Consider the following 16,632-nt stretch of genomic DNA (forward strand, 5'->3'; position numbering starts at 1 on the left):
GGCTGGGACCAGAGGAGTGGACAAGATGCTCCTCTCTCGTCAAAGGAGCCCAGCAATCAGATAAATTCTATGGCTGACTGAATTTACATAGCTGAGAGTGCAGAGATAGAAGGACCTGAGGATGTTAGCCCTGAGGCAGGGCTAGAGATAAAAGTGCCTGGTAGGAAAAGGCCCAGGGAAACAGCAGCAGAAGAATGAAGTTTATAGAGTCTCTGAGTTGGAACCTGGAGTAGTGGGCAGGCCCAGGTTCCCCCACCAGACCCCAGTAAAGTTGCATGAACCCCAAAAGGGGACAGACCTTAATTGGGAGCCCAAAAAAGGACTCAATTTAAAGGGCTCAGAGCCAGGGCTGAAGACCCTAGTGAGGATAGTGACTGTTTATTTGCTGGACTCTAATACTCGAAAAGGGCTTTGTGACTTGGCTGAAGGGCCAAGCCACTGAAGATGCATCAAAATCAGCTGGCAGCCTGCAGGAGGCAGCAGAGGAGAGAAATTGACTCTGTTATCACATCCAGACATTCAGAGGTGCTCAACAGTTGAGTGCCCCTTACAGGATAATTAAGGGTCTGTCTACACTGCAGCTGGGAGCGAGTCTCCGAGCATGGGTAGACAGACTCGTGCTAGCAGGACTCAAGATAGTATGCTAAAAATAGCTGTATGGATATTGTGGTTCAGGCAGCAGCTTGAATATTATCAATATTGAATATTATTGAATGTTGAATATTATTATTATCAATATTGTTGAGTGGGCTGTCAAGTTCAGGTAGCTAGCACAAGTCTCTGTGGACTGCAACGTCCATGCTAGCATGATAGTTCAAGCCCTGCTAGTGCAAGTTTCACTCCTAGCTGCTGTGCAGACATACCCTACAGCATCTGGCAGTGTTTCTGTTCCCTGCTCTGATCATCGCCCAAACCCACAAAGAGCTCTGAAGAACCACACAAACACTTCTCTTGTAAATACATATTAATGTATGAATACATATTTGCATGAGAATTTGACACTTTCTCTTTCCAAGTACATTCTTGTGAACAAAACTTCTCACACAATTTTATGTAAATAAGAGGTCACAAATACAGACAACACAAGTTCTGTTTTAATTTGAATTAATATTTGCAAATATTACTTATTTAAAATATTTACTCAGCCCGACTTGTGAATTATGTTACTGCTTATAAAAGTGAAGGATTTAGACTACTGACTTGAGCCAAATATAGAGCAGAAAACACTGCACAAGGTTTCACATGCAGCTCTTCCAAATGTAGTTTAGTTTAATCCACACCTATAACTTTTCAGTACTTCAGCAGACCATGCCGATTGGGGTCATTTTTAGTAAACTGTGTAGTGGTTTTGTGATGTGGATAAATAAGAGCAAGAACGGACAGTTATCTTGTGACCTAAGGTAGGATTTAAACTTCGGTCTCGAGAGGTGAAAGGCTTGTTATCCACTGTGCCATCCAGCACTCCCTTCTCCCCTGCTTGAAAGGGGTTTATGCTGTAAGTGATCTGATCTGAGATAAAGCTGCTACATAGTCCACTCTTAGGCCAATCTTTCATCCTTCTAAGCAGAGGACTGGACTGAAGGAGAGAATCTTCCACTCTTATTTTTTCTCAATGTGAGGAGACCATCCTTTTCTTACTGGCATAGAAAAGAGCCTGATCTGCTTCCTATTCTTACTGAATTAATAACAGCTGCACAGTTGCCTCCTGTTCTGCAGGATGACTGTTAAAACTGGATTACTTAAAGTATGATACCTATATCATTTGCCACTGTGCTGTGGAAAAATCAGCTTTCACAGTGAGTCATTTCTTTGTTATCTCTAATCTTCTCATGTTATAAATGTACCCATGAGACCTGAAACCAGATTCACCAAAGAGAAAATTGGCAGATTTTCACTTTTAAAGCATAATTGTCCTCCTGTTAAACTCTTCAAATAAGTAATACATATTTTAATAATTATAAAGGTCTAGAAAAACACATACAGTCAAGGTCACTTGAAAATATTAATATACACCAGCAGGGACTGATCAGCAGGGGATATTACCTTGAGCTCTTGCAACGAAGACATCAGTACCTGCATGACAGTAATATTTCTAGATAACCTTGACTATGCATCCCAAAAATTCTGTATTTACTAAGGGCCGTTTTTCTATATGGAAAATAATCTCTGTGATCTAGTGTTAATTGCATTTCCATATGCTAATACTGAAAATAAATTAACTTGTTACAGTTTGAAAAGCAAAACCTATTTCCTCATTCTGCCTTCAATTAATTTGAGCCATGGTGGGAAAACTGAATTTACAGATACCCCATCAATCAGTGAGTTCACACATTTCTCCTAGATTTTTATTTTCTATGCATGTGGACTAATACAGAAACCATCTGGAATATGATTCATTGTGTCTTGGAATGCCTGTTTACATATGAAATTTTACTGAAATAGAATGGTCTCATCTTATCAGACTTTTTTATTATTGGCTCTTATCTATATGGTAGGTTTCCATAAATATATAGAGTCAAACTTTGCTCTGTTATAAAACCAGTACAAAAAGATACTAGTTAGTTCCACTTTTGTTTTTAGTCAAATTTACACACCCTCACAGTTCTCATCCACCACCACAAAGATGCAGGGTTAAGTTTATAAACCACCTAGAGAAACACTTAAATCCAAACAAAAGTTTATCCATTGCATTATTTTTAAAGTTTCATTATTATTATTTTTTTAAAGAATGATGATCTGGGCCAAATCTGTTGCTGTGTCTCTAACTTTAACTTAATGGGGTAAATCTCAGAGTGTAAGGCATAGTTCCAAATGTTTTTGCTGAAAAGGTTTGGATTAGTCATATGTTTAAGTGCTTTGATTCAGGCCCATGTCTCTCAGAATAATATTTTATAATTATAACTAAAAGTTGAAACAGTTTAGAAGATCTTCAAATAAGATGAAGTGGGCATATGAATAAATTTGGAGGGCACTAGTGAATTTGAAATTCAGGGCTATCATTTTGTGACATGCATTCTGATGCATTACAGAGGTTTAAATCATTGGTAACTCAGTTGAAGCCAGCAGAATTTCATGATCCAAGATGAGCAAAGTGCAAATGGTAAACAAAGATAAGTAAATAAGGTTTAAAAGCTCTCCTAATCTAAGATATAAATAAAACAGTTTTTAGAAAAAACTTTTTTTGCCAATTTTAACCTGATGGTACAATATGTCTAATACTAGGTTTGAACACAAACTGACAAAAACCAGTAAGCTGAAGGTAAAACTTTGACAATCTATGATTTTATCACAGCTCTTGTCATGTTTTGGTGTTTTTCTCCTAGTCCCAACTCCTGCAGTCATGTTATGATAATCTCTGATGTTTCTTTTTTTTTAAAGGAAACTTGTATGTATCAAGGTAACAGAGAAAAGTCTAGAAATACGAATCCTGAAAGACTCAAACTAGAGGCAAATAACCCAGTTTTAATATCTTAATTCTTGGGTGCTTTAAGCCAATCCCATGATCTTTTAGGGTGGACTCATGATTTTTGAACGTTCAGGGTTGGTAAAACTGGTCTTCTATGGTATCTAGTTACTATAGTGCATTTAGCATATAGTACTATACAAGGCTGCGAAACCGCTGCAATACCCAGACGCAATGAAATGAGCTAAGAACAGTCTCAGCTACAACTTCAAATGCCTTGTCTGGATTTGTCAATACCTAAAACTAACTTAGCAGTTCTTTTCCTTAAGTTATTACATCTTTTCAGTGTGTGTATCAACTTCAATATACTCGTTCATTAGCCTGTTCGTTTATAAGCCGACCCCCCAAAATGGATAGATAAAAATAGCAAAAACTGTATGACCCTTTCATAAGCCAACCCCATATTTCAGGGGTTGGAAAACTTTGGCTCCCGGCCTGTCAGGGTAGGCTGTTGGCGGATCGGGACGTTTTGTTTACTTGGAGCATCTGCAGGCATGGAGCCCCTCAGCTCCCTGTGGCCGCAGTTCGCCGGCACTTCCTGCAGCTCCCATTGGCTGGGAACAGAGAACTGTGGTCACAGGGAGCTGAGGGGCTCCATGCCTGCAGACTCTCCAGGTAAACAAAACTACAATGTATTAGATCAGGGATCGGTAACCTTTGGAACACGGCTCGTCAGGGTAAGCCACTGCTTCCTGCCACCCCCATTGGCCTGGAGCGGCCAGTGGGAGCTGCGATTGGCCGAACCTGCGGAAGCAGCAGGTAAACGAACCGGCCTGGCCCGCCAGCGTGCTTACCCTGGCGGGCCGCGGGCCAAAGGTTGCCGATCCCTGTATTAGATATTCAATTCAATGATTCCATAGAGTTTAAAATCATCAAATTTTGGTTTAGACCTGTTTATAAGCTGTTCTTTGGTGCATCACTTTTTTACCAAAAATATTTGGCTTATGAACGACTATAAACAGTAGTTAGTCTGTAGTGCAAATTCCTAATAGTTACTTACAGCCAAATCCTTGTTCATAAACACAGCTCTCACAAAAAGATTGTGAGGAACTATGTGACAGTTGGAGGGAACACATTTTCCCCTCTAAACCGGAGTAGACTAGTGAAGACAGTCTGTGGAGTTCCCGCAGCCTACTCTCAGCAGTAGAGGCCATGGTGCACTGCATTCCTTCTAAATCAACCGGCCCCATCTCTTACCTTTCCTCCCACTCTCTGCTTCTATGTTGCTTCCAGGGAGCAGAATTCTCTTGAACAAATGTTATACCTCTCTCCTTCCACAACACAGTGAAAATGCAGCAAATCCAGAGCGGTTTTTTGGTCTGCATGAGGAAAGACTGTTGCCTCCTTAAGGTACGTCTATACTGCAATTAAACACCCCTGCTGGCTCATGTCTACTGACTCCAGCTCACAGGGCTCAGGCTGCAAGGTTGTTTAATCACGGTGTAGATATTTGGGGTCAGGCTGGAACCTGGGCTCTGGAACCCTGCCCGCTGCAAGGTCCAACCCAACCTTGAACATCTACACTGCAATTAAACAGCCCCATAGCCCAAGCCCGAGGATGCGGGCCAGCTGTGGATGTTTAACTGCAGTATAGACATACCCTGAGAGACTAATCCTGCAATTGTTCCACTGAATATGACACTCTCAGGTCGGGGAGAGTTTTAAGATCACAATTAGATTACTAAAGAGATCAGTCCAGAATAAATGAGAGAGATCATCCAATGTTATGTACTTTTTTTTACTAGCTTGACCACAATAGCCCTGTAAATTCATTTTTGGACCCACTAAGCTAGGCATTCAGAGAGAAGCTACACATTTTTCTATTGTTTTCAGAGGTTAAAATCTTGATGGATTTTTAAAAGATATCAAAATATAGGTAGCAAGAGTCTGTCATTATTTGTAGTAATTTTATAATCTATAACGCTAAGAATATGGACTATATATGAAAACGTGTCCTAATTGCTTCACAAATTACTTTTTGTGTAAAACTGAGTTATGCTTACACTAGAAACATAAATTAATTTCTTTATAGCAATATACTCTAATTTTGATGTGGTGAAACTGATTTCTTTTTTAAATTGTAAACTAAAAAGTTTGCAAATGGAGATGTTTTGCAGGCTGGAAGTGTGAGACTGGTTAATTTTTATAGGGAAATTACAAAATAGGAGTTTATACAGTATAATGGAAACACTGACTATACCACTAAAGCAATACTACATTGTTTCCTTTTAGCATTTCTTGCTGGCCATAGTTAACACCACTAAGGATAAAATTACTTCACATTTTGTAGGGGTCGGAGTGCCCTATTATAATTCTTCCCTCAGGCTATGTCTTTAAATTTCACTTCAGCTGCCATTTTAAATTAACTTTTAAGAGTGTGTGGAAAGGAAACGCTCCTTATTCCTCAGTTACTTTTACTAAACATAGGTTACAGCAGGATTATGCATTAGAGGAAAGCTTGAACTGTTTTTCTTAAGGCCCTGGTATTTGGTCAGTCACTGTGCTGCTCAAATGTTAATATTTTGTTCAGAGTCATTAAAATCCCAGACACACATGCATTTCCATAAACGGAGGATTGTCAGGGCAGGAGGGAAAGAGGAGTGAAGGAGCTAGACAAATGGTATGAATGACTAACTCATGTCATGATATGCATGATATACAAACTGTTTCACAGCTGGCATCTATCATTCTTTTCTTTCATGTAAGCATATCACAGTAAAAATTAGGATGCTAAGTATAGCCAGTAAAAAAGCTTGGGGGGCAGGGGGGAGAGGAGTGGAACTACTTATACGAGAGCATGGAAGAGTGCACAGCAGTCAAAATTCACTTCCCTGTCACTTGAAATATGTTAAAGTGCTAGTCTTTCTCACCCTTTTAAAAAAATTATCTGAGCTGTTACGTGCCCTGACTAGGATATAATGTCGTGCATTAATACAATACCATTCACTACAAAGGATCCCAAAGTGATTTAGTAAAGTTAACAAACTGAAATAGAAACTATATGCAGGGATCAATTACAGAGACTACTGAAATGTGGTCACCATTGGGATAACCTACAGAAATGGTTCACTAACCCACAACAATTGTACACAGCAGTTTTGGAGAAGAAGTAAGGAGTTTTGGCCAAGATCCTTAAACTAGTGACTGAGGTTAGCCTCCTAAGGGTGGAACTTTCAACTGAGCCCAGGTGATTTAGGAGCAAAAGTGCCATTGAAATTCAGTGGGTGCAATGAATGAAGTAACGATACTAAGGCACAGGGGTGTCAAAATCTGACTCCTGAAAGGGATATGGTAGTCCGGAATTGATGAGAACCACTACTTTAGACCATGCCAATTCTCTTTAGATGCATGGTCTAAAGCAGTGTTTCTCAACCTTTCTGGACTACTGTACCCCTTCCAGGAGTCTGATTTTTGTCTTGTGTATCCCCAAGTTTCACCTCACTTAAGAACTACTTGCTTACAAAAATACAAAAGTGTCTCAGCACACTTTTTTACTGAAAAATTGCTTACTCTCTCATTTTACCATATAATTATAAAATAAATTGATTGGAATATAAATATTGTACTTACATTTCAGTGAATAGTGTATAGAGCAGTATAAATAAGTCATTGTCTGTATGAAATTTTAGTTTGTACTGACTTCGCTAGTGCTTTTTCTGTAGTCTGTTGTAAAACTAGGCAAATATCTAGATGAGTTGATGTACCCCCGGAAGACCCCTCTGTGTACCCCTGATTGAGAACCACTGCTCTAAAGAAAAGAGCATAAGGGGGGCATTAGAACATCTGATCCCAGAACTGCCACAGACTCGCTGTGTTATCTTAGTCAAGTCATTTCACCCCCTGCCTGTGTACTTCCCCTCCTCCACCACCCAATGTATACACGTGACATAATATATATCTATAATAGAGGGGTGGTGTGAGAACTAATTAATTAATGTTTGCACACAGTGCTTTGAACATATGAAGTACAAAATTTTGTTTCACTCTGAGATCTACAGAGAAATCCTCCTTCTCTCAGAACATCTGGACTGTGGGCCCATTCTTCCATGCTACTCTTTAGGGCATAATTTTCTAGTAGAATGCCTCCCTCAGGAGCAAAATTGCCATCGCCTTCCACATCCACACCTGGGTCATAATCCTTCTCCCCCCTAAGGGAATAAATAGCAAGGAATGGGCTATAGGCGACACATTGGGGGGGGGGGCACGATTTCTGCCAGGGTGGGCTGAGCGCAGCTGAAGGGTCGTGCCTACTAAAGACACCAGCAGTGAGTGCCCCTGCTGAGCCCCACTAGCTGGTGCCCAGAGCAGGGAATTGAAACCACTTTCTGCCAGAGGGGAGCAGGGGGGCCTGCTGAGTCACATCCCTTCCTCACTGGCTGGCAGCCAGTTACCTGATCGAGTATGTGTCTGGACTCCCCTGCCTGGAGCTCAGGGAGTCAGTTGGGGCATTGAGGGGGGGAGGCAGCGGGAGCTGAGGTAGTGAGCCCAGGGGCAATGGGTGGGAGCTGGAGGAGGCAGTGGGGGCCAGAGGCGATGGGAGGGAGTTGGAGGAGGCAGCGGGGTCCAAGAGTGATTGGGGTTGGGGAGTCCAGGAAGGCAGTGGGGCAGGGTGCTAGGGTGCCATTTTCCCTAAGGCCAATCATGACAGGGTGAACTTTAAGAATAGGCGACGTGAGCGACCAACCAGTGTGCCATGGTCAGAGGGGTGCCGTGGTCAAGAGGGTGTTGCTGGAGGGTGCCTTGGCAGTCACCAGGAAGGTGACGGTGGTGGTGGGGGGGGGACCATTATGCCCTCCCCCATCAGCAGTTACCAGTCGCCTATGAAATGGACTGTAAAGGAGGAAATGCTGACCTAGCTAGTGCAAACTTGCAGAGGAATTTTCACATAAGTTTCACGTGACTGTTCTTCTCTGATCAGTCATGATTCCAAAATGCCAGTAGCACCTGAAAGGGAAAATGATACTAGAAGGCCTCCTTTGCCTTTCCTCTTTAATCTTTAGGGCCATTTGAGTGTGAATTCCTCTCCTCTGAACCTTTCCACGCTAAACAGCTAAATAGGGATGACAAAGCCCATAGTGTAAAGGTGTAATCTATTGATGGTCAATCTGCTCCATGGAATATCCTATGCTGTATAAAAGCTAGTTTGCTTTAAACGTAAATTCCATCTTTAAGTGCATGCAAGTCTTAACACTTCATCCAGCTTTATAAGCTGAAAAACACCTTTCTGGGTGGCTAATGGATCCATTACATTAGTGGTACTTCATGTGAACTGAACTGGCACCTACCAAGTTCATTGCAAGAAAAACAAAAACTTCAGTGAGGCATTCATTCAGTAGACTTAATTTTCAGCTCTCCCCTGAGGAATTCACAATAAATACCCTGAATTTCCTGTAAGAAAACTGAGTTGAAAATGTTATGAAATAAACATACGTAGCTAATGTAACCAACATCTCCAACGTTGTCTCTTCATTTCATGAAACAGCAATTACTAGGTTGCAACTGCAATCAGAAATGGGGGAATGAATTGTTCTTGATAACAGTGATGAGTGTAGTCAAAAATCAGGCCTGTTTCCTGTTCATCAAGCATCACATTAAAGATGATTGAGGTAATTTTGTACTGAATTGCTTACTACTATATTTTGATCTTTGGCTTCAGCTACTGAAATGAGGCAGTGTCTGATGTGGAAGGTTGGGATTCATGTTCTTTTTTCTAATGATAGGTCATTGATGGTGACTCCCAACCTCAACTAGAAGTCACAGAATACATAAAGATTTACTTGCAATAACTCCCATTGAGGTCGCTAGTTGCTAGCCACATAAATCTCACGCATCAGGGGAAGAAAATAAAACTGACCCTCCTAAGAAAATAACTTTGTTTAAATCTCACCGGATAAATCTCCCTGGTACAAACTATATTAGCAGACATTTTATGACCATATAAATCATAGTACCATAAATATTTGGGGTAAAAGGAATTTGGGCGACAATAGAGACTTATTAGAAGTCTAAACCTGCACAAGACTAAAACTGGACCCTATCTGAGAAAGTAATTAGGCTATGAATGGAGTCTTTGCCTTGAAAGATATTTCCGGAAAGAGGAATAGGATGGCTAGTTAGGTTTCCGATTCCCCATTTTATAGGGTCTTGGCTACAGTTATCAGTCCAGAAATTCTGGATCAGCCTTTCCTTCCTCTATATTATCAAACTCTTAGCCTATAGAAAAGGTGATCAAAGTCTAGGACTCTGGCAGTCTAAATGGCAGATGTAGTAGTTGAAGTTCCTCATGCAGAATAAGGAGGGGATGGGGAGGAACTGGCATGTGAACTGACTGGATAAATTTGTCCCCAAACCAGATAATTGTAAAACTAGGCCAATTTATTTATTGAGTAAACAAAAGGAAGTTTATTTGTTTCTTGCCTAACTGGTACTGTGTGTGTGTGTGTGTGTGTGTGTGTGTGTAGAGCTCTGGGCACAATAGGACACACAAAAGGAGCTTGTTAGTCTTCAATTACAAAACAGAATGGTATAGGATTTTAGTTCCATTATCAACATTTCCTAGCCTTGAGGAATATTGTGTCTATTCTTCATCTGCACAGGGGACTTGTGTGCACAGTTCTCATTAGTGTTAATGGGAGTTACCTCATGTGTAAATCCATTAGATATTGAATGGGGAAGGTATCATTTTTTACTCTAGGGTATAAAATAAAAATGAATGTAGTCATTCAGATTTAATATTTTTAGAGGCAAATTGTCCAAGTATCTTCCTGTTTTGCTAATCCTAGATGAAAAGGAAACCAAAGTAATTTTATTCTATCCATTTGGCTAGAATGAAATAGGAACAGGTCGGTCCATTTGTAAAGGCTCCTAATTGACCTTTATTATTTGACATCTCTAGCACTGTGTGATGCATTGCAAACTGTTCTTAAGTAGGAATGGAAGATACCCTAACACTGCATCACTTTTTTTTTTTTTTTTAAGTTTAGGAAAAGCAACAGATATGGCTTCTATTGTTTTTGTTTTCAGGACAAGATGCCAACAAAGCAAAAAGTTTCAGATGGAAGCAATTAATGGAAGATTAGAATTGCAGACAAATGCTAAGAAGTGGTTAAGAACTAAGGGGACAATCTTGTCAAAGGGATTTTGAATCTTTTGTTGGTCTGAAGTAGAAAATTCCTTAAATTTTTCTCTTTTTAATTGAAGTAAATCAGGCTTTCAATGTATTTTCATAATTGTATAATGAAAAAAATCTATTCATAAGGATGAAGGTCGGGAGGGAGAGTGTGTATGTACTGGTATTGATAAACAAATCACTTTGGAGCCCTCCACATCAGACTTCTGGGTGTTTAGGAAAGCAATAACTTTGTCAAGAGTGAATTATACCATTTGTATCAGAATTGGAATCACTAAGGTCATATTTTAGTAGGAACCTTAAAAACATTAATGATATGGAAGGCATAAGACATGGCTTTGCTATTTTGATTGCAAATTTGATAACAAAAATCACATATTCTAGATGGAGGATTTGTAATGAACACAAAGGAGTTTGCTTGCCTACACATACTGCCTTTGACTCTCAAAACAAGAGATTAAATTGTAACTTAATTTCCAAGTGCTTAATGCAGGTTACTTTTTAAAAATGTACAATGTGTTAATTGTACCCGAAGGGAAGTTAAGGAAATTATTAATAGCAATTTGTAAATATGTACGTTTGTTAAGCAAGCTTGAGATACATCTTATATTAGAAAGTTGTATTTCTTTGTAGGTTCCATGAAATATAAAAACAAACAATAAGTTTTCCTTAATGTATACAGCTGTTTAGAGTTTGCAACAATTTTTCATACCATTTTGTTAGTGGTAGATGCAAATCAACACTTTTTTTTTCCTCTTTGTATTCTGTCCCTGTTCATGTGTGAACTGCAGATGGTTCTGTGAAGGGAAAGAGTTGCAGAATTCCCCTGATATTCAGATCCATTGTGAAAGTGGAGGCCTTCATTCACTAGTCATAGCAGAAGCCTTTGAGGACGATACCGGACGTTACACTTGCCTGGCATCAAATTCTGTTGGCTCTGATAGTACTTCAGCAGAAGTATTCATTGAAGGTAAGAAAAAGGGTAAAATGAAAATACTTAGGCTCCTAAATCAGTTAGGCATTGCAATGCTGAGCTCGGCAATACTTAAATACCTTTACAAATCTGGGCCTACGTCTTGTTTTCAAAGGGGATGTAGGCATCTAGGAGCCAAAATCTCATTTTAAAAATGGAGCTGACTTTAGATACTGCACGTTAGGTTTCGTTTATGATTTTGTTGCTTCGAGATTTTCGCTGAGTCAAGCTAGGCCTTACGCTCAACTTGGTGGCATTTCTGTGTCTCTAAAAATTCCGGGAATTTTCTAGACATCAATGAGGAGAACCATATTGATTTTGGCAAAAATTGGTAAACTGAAAGAGGAAATGGGGGAGACACAGGCACTTTGGCATTTGCTTAGGAGAGCTTAGGGCTCCAATAGTCTTTAGATCAAAGAACCAGTTGATGGCACCCATTAACATCTTCTGACATACCAATCGTGGCAGCTCAGCTCTGCCCATCCTCCCAGTACAGTTTTAAAACATTGACCCCCTGAATGAAGTATCTTCCAGACAGAAATTAAATAAAAATAATGGGAGGAAGAGTGGACTGGGGGCTCACACAGATGCTGGCATAGGGAGAGGATGGATGGTAGATGCTGGTGTGGGGAAGAAGGAGGGAATGTGCGGGAGAATGGAGGAATCTGTTATGGGGGGAAATGAGGAATGGAGGGGTGTACACCGATCCCGTGGGGCTTCCTGGGAGTCCCTGGAATAGAAGGGGATGAGAAGGTGCCACATAGGCTGCTTGGAGTGGGGAAGAATGAAAGGAGCCCTGGCCTACAGAAGCAACAAATTGTGTGATCCTCTACTTAGGATTATTTTGGCATGAAAGCCATTTTGACACTGTAACCTTTTGTAGTGTCATGATCCAAACTTAGACTCCAATCCTACAAACAGAATAAACTCAGATGGACTACTCACAGATGTAAAGTGCCTCACTTGTTTGCGAAGTTGAGGCCTTAATTTCTAATTGAATGTACTAAATCAAACAAAAAAAATTCTGATAGTCACCTAATGAATGCAGTGAGAATCTGGCCTGCATGATTTAAATATTTGCTTCTCTAAAGCTTTTAAGGGAGATTAAAATACAGGCATGTCCTGAACCAAATACCAATAATTCTTCTCATGTTTCTTTGAATTCAAGATTGCTCAGAGTTCAAGTACGGTATTAACCAACTGAAGTTAAACTATTGTGGAAAGACACTTAAAGGCGTTTTTAATTATGGAATATTTAAAGGCGTAGTTGAGTTAATTCTAATTGTTTCCTTTGAGCAACTATTGTTCTTTCAACCATTTTTGGCATTTATTTCTTTTGGAGGTTTCAGTTCATAAATGCAGCCGGTAAAATTTATTTTAACAGTTAAATATGTAAAAATAGATGGATATAGTAAACACTTGTAACATATGTGTGTGGATATCAACATATTAGAAGGATCAGCTCTTGACCAACAAAAAATCCACTTTTCATTAGTAATTAGAAACTAAACAGAGATGCATAATTTAATATTAGTACTATTTTTTTTATCATTCTCTAAGTGTTGTATTTTCAATATTCAGTACTTAAATACAAAGGAAAATCCCCATTCCAATGAACGTATAGTCTCTACTAGATCTAGAGCTGTTATTCTGCATTGAGATACATTAGCATGCTGTTGTCCTGTTAACATCCATTCCTCAAACACTCTTCTCGCTAAAGCCCCACCCACCGAAGACCACTTTCTCCTTCATTCATGTGTATCCATAGAAACTTTCACGTAGACTCCATTTTGGGGATAGTAGCCATGATGATAAAGCTCACTGCAACAGTTGTCAGACAGCTGCTGCTTCTGCTAACTTCTCCCCAAAGTCTTTTCTTTTTAAGAACCACAAAAAGGAGTCAGGGAGAATAGCTCATCACCCTTGCTGTTTTGTTGACCAATTAGCCCTAATTTCTGACACACATTAATTTCTGGTCCCGTACTTTTCTTGTTTACTCAGCATAATAGCTTAACACAGTCCTTCCTTGAATTATATCAGTGGGCCTTTTTGTTTGTACTAATTCAGTCTTTCATTTCCCTTTTGCACCTTTCTCCATCAATTTATTGTTTTAGGTTATTGTGACATTTTATAAACTTTCATTTGCTTTTCACAGCTGAGCTCACAATTAGGGTAAATTTGTAGGCCCAGTTATTACAACACACCTACCTCCTAATTTTTATAGCCTAGCAACATTGAATATAGACTGAATATTTAGGTATCTGCATGATTCTTTCCCCAGAAGTCAGTCTTTGTGATGTACTAATAACTAGTTGCTTATGATTATATCAAACAGAAATTTTGGAGTTTACGTGCAGAATAAGCAACGACAATTTCTCATTTTCACACATCTCTAAGGAAGAAATCCATACACCCCCACCAGGTATATCGAAGATTTGGATCTAAACAAAATTACTTTCTATGAAACATCAGTTGCGGTTTGTTTGTTTTTTAAAAAGAGCATGAAAAAGCTTTATTCCCATGTTCAAGATGTTTCTAGATACATAGATTATATTAAAACTTCCAGTTGCACAGAATGCCCCGATTAAATTCTGTGTGTGATAAATGGAAAACATCAAAATTTGAACCCCAATTCTGATATTTTTCAAAGTATTAAGTTTCTTTCAAATTTCCCATTAAAGGAAGAACTAAAATCTGTGCACATAATAACCAGAATCTCAAGCAATCGTTAATGAAGGGGGTAAATGGGAATTAAAGACAGCATTTTGTTTCTCAGAAGGCTATGCAGGGTCATCAGCAGTAGTTTGGTGATGAGTATAATGCACGTAGATGAATATAAATAGCCTCTGAACTGAGTGTGGACAGTTTACCAAGCAAATGTTATGCTATACTGAGTTATAGTTAAGGTTAAAGTTTATCTATAAATGTCTGAGCTGCACCTGTTCACTTAAACCAGCAGGAGGATAAGCCTCTTTGCCACTCTGTAACAAGTATAAGTATGTGGATATAAAAGGATGGTGTCATTGCTACAAATATTTTTATATTTACTGTGTAAAGCCTTACTTGACAGACAGATGAAAGCTTAAAAATCAACCTGATGCAATAACAATGCATTGGGCATTATGACCAGTTTATTTAAACATGCTTGTGACATTACCCAGGGTACCGTCTGGACTGTTGAACAGCTGTGTCCCTCAATTCTCCAATCTGGGATGCCTTTTACGCTGCTTCACTGTGAGAGCAACCACTCCTGGTCTGCCCACGCACAGCTTCCAGCATATAAATGACTGCCAGATATACTGAATGAGTGCTATAGCTAGCTAGCCAGCCAGCCATGAATTATATTACAGAGTGACAGCAGCAAATTCTCTACCCCAGACTTGTCCCCAGAAATGTGCATCTCGTATTGCCCAGTACCCTCCTGGACAATACAAGCACATAGAAAGTCTGTCATTTCATTTATAGAAAATGGTGTGCACAAATCTTGTTATCCCAAATGAAGTTCCCAAACACACTGGTTTAGATAAAACAAGTTTATTAACTACAGAAAGACAGATTTTAAGTGATTACAAGTGATGAGACATAAAAGTGAGAATTGGTTACAAAGAAATAAAAGGTAAAACACAAACTAATACCTAACTTAACAAGCTGAGTGAATTTAAAGCAAAAGGTTTCTCTCACAACATGCTTACAGCAGTCTGGCTGGATTCCTTTCAGCCAGAACCCCTCCCCCAGTTCAATGTTGTTTCCTTTGTCTTTCAAGTGTTGATGCAGTGAGGAGAGAGAGGTAATCTGAGGAGTTTGCTCCCCTTCCTTATAGCATTATTCTTCTTTGAAAATCATCTCCAGCTGGGGTTCAGGCAACAGCCAGTCTGTTTCTTTGCCAACGTGTAAATTTCTTGCTTACACCCTTTTTCCTGCCAAAGAATAGCTGCTTAACCAGGTGGTGGTCCATTTGATTATGTTGACACCTAGCTGAGGTGTTGGCTAGCCTGTTGTCTCTGGGGAACTGGTCTGAAGCTGTTTCCCCAGACTTGGAGCATGTTTTAAACAAGAATTTTATAACTTTACATACAATGTTTTCATACATATTTTACAAGAACAATAATGATAATCAAATTATGAGCTTTCAAATGATAACTCTCAAGGCATACTTTGTACAAAATAGTCTTGTAAAAAGGGTGAACATAAAGATACAGACTGTCACAATGCTTTACTGGAAATCTTGAATTAATGCTGACATTTTAATTTTAAAAAACACAGTATATGTTAGGTATATACTTTCTTTCATTGTGAGATCAAATGGAGCCTCTGGTGAAATCCAGGTCTGTGTATATCCAGATCTTGCCCCATTATCACCTCTTTCTCTAATCTATCAAAAATATAGCCACGCTAATTATTCATAGCTATTAATAGAGTCCAAGGCCAAAAGGGACCATTTTGATAGTCGAGGCTGATCTTCCATGCAACACAGGCCAAAGAACTTTCCCAAAATAATTCCTTTTGAACTACAACATTTAAAAAAAAATCCAATCTTGACTGAAAAATTGCCAGCAATGAAGAATTCAACACACACTTTGTAAATTCTTCTATAAGGTAATTAGCCATACTGTTAAAAAATATGTACCTTATTTTCAGTCTGAATTTGTCTTGCTTCAACTTCCAACTATTGGATCTTTTTACACATTTGTCTGATAAATGAGGAGCCTGCTATCAAATGTTTGTTCCCCATGTAAATACTTATGGACTATGATCAAGTCACCCTTTAACTTTCTCTTCGTTAAATTAAGTAGAATGAAATTTCCTCCTCTCTACTGGCAGTTTTATTTAATACAACTTTAATAGCTACAGTGTATCATTTGCTATCATTCTTGCTATGAACTGGGGACAATGGAAATCCCAGATGAATTGTTAGGAAAACCTCTAGTTAGCAGCCTATGGATTTCAGTCTGCATTTGTTTGACCCACAAAGACATTGAAAAGTCACACACATCACTTTTTTTTACATACGTTAATAGCACAGTAAGTGATTCCTTCAGGAATCTTGTCTAGCATGCATAGTATTAT

General features: G+C 39.1%; 1 protein-coding gene across 2 annotated transcripts in view; it reads left to right on the top strand.

The window, feature by feature from the left end:
- Positions 1-16,632, top strand: part of PALLD (palladin, cytoskeletal associated protein) — a 308,674-nt gene that overhangs the window by 96,944 nt on the left and 195,098 nt on the right. For both annotated transcript variants that reach the window (XM_065404625.1, XM_065404626.1), the window contains exon 2: positions 11,384-11,562. In XM_065404625.1, the coding sequence (XP_065260697.1) occupies positions 11,384-11,562 (179 nt within the window). The remainder of the gene's footprint in view (positions 1-11,383; positions 11,563-16,632) is intronic.

The sequence above is a fragment of the Emys orbicularis genome, chromosome 5 (assembly GCF_028017835.1).
Source record: "Emys orbicularis isolate rEmyOrb1 chromosome 5, rEmyOrb1.hap1, whole genome shotgun sequence".
Classification (NCBI taxonomy): Eukaryota; Metazoa; Chordata; order Testudines; family Emydidae; genus Emys; species Emys orbicularis.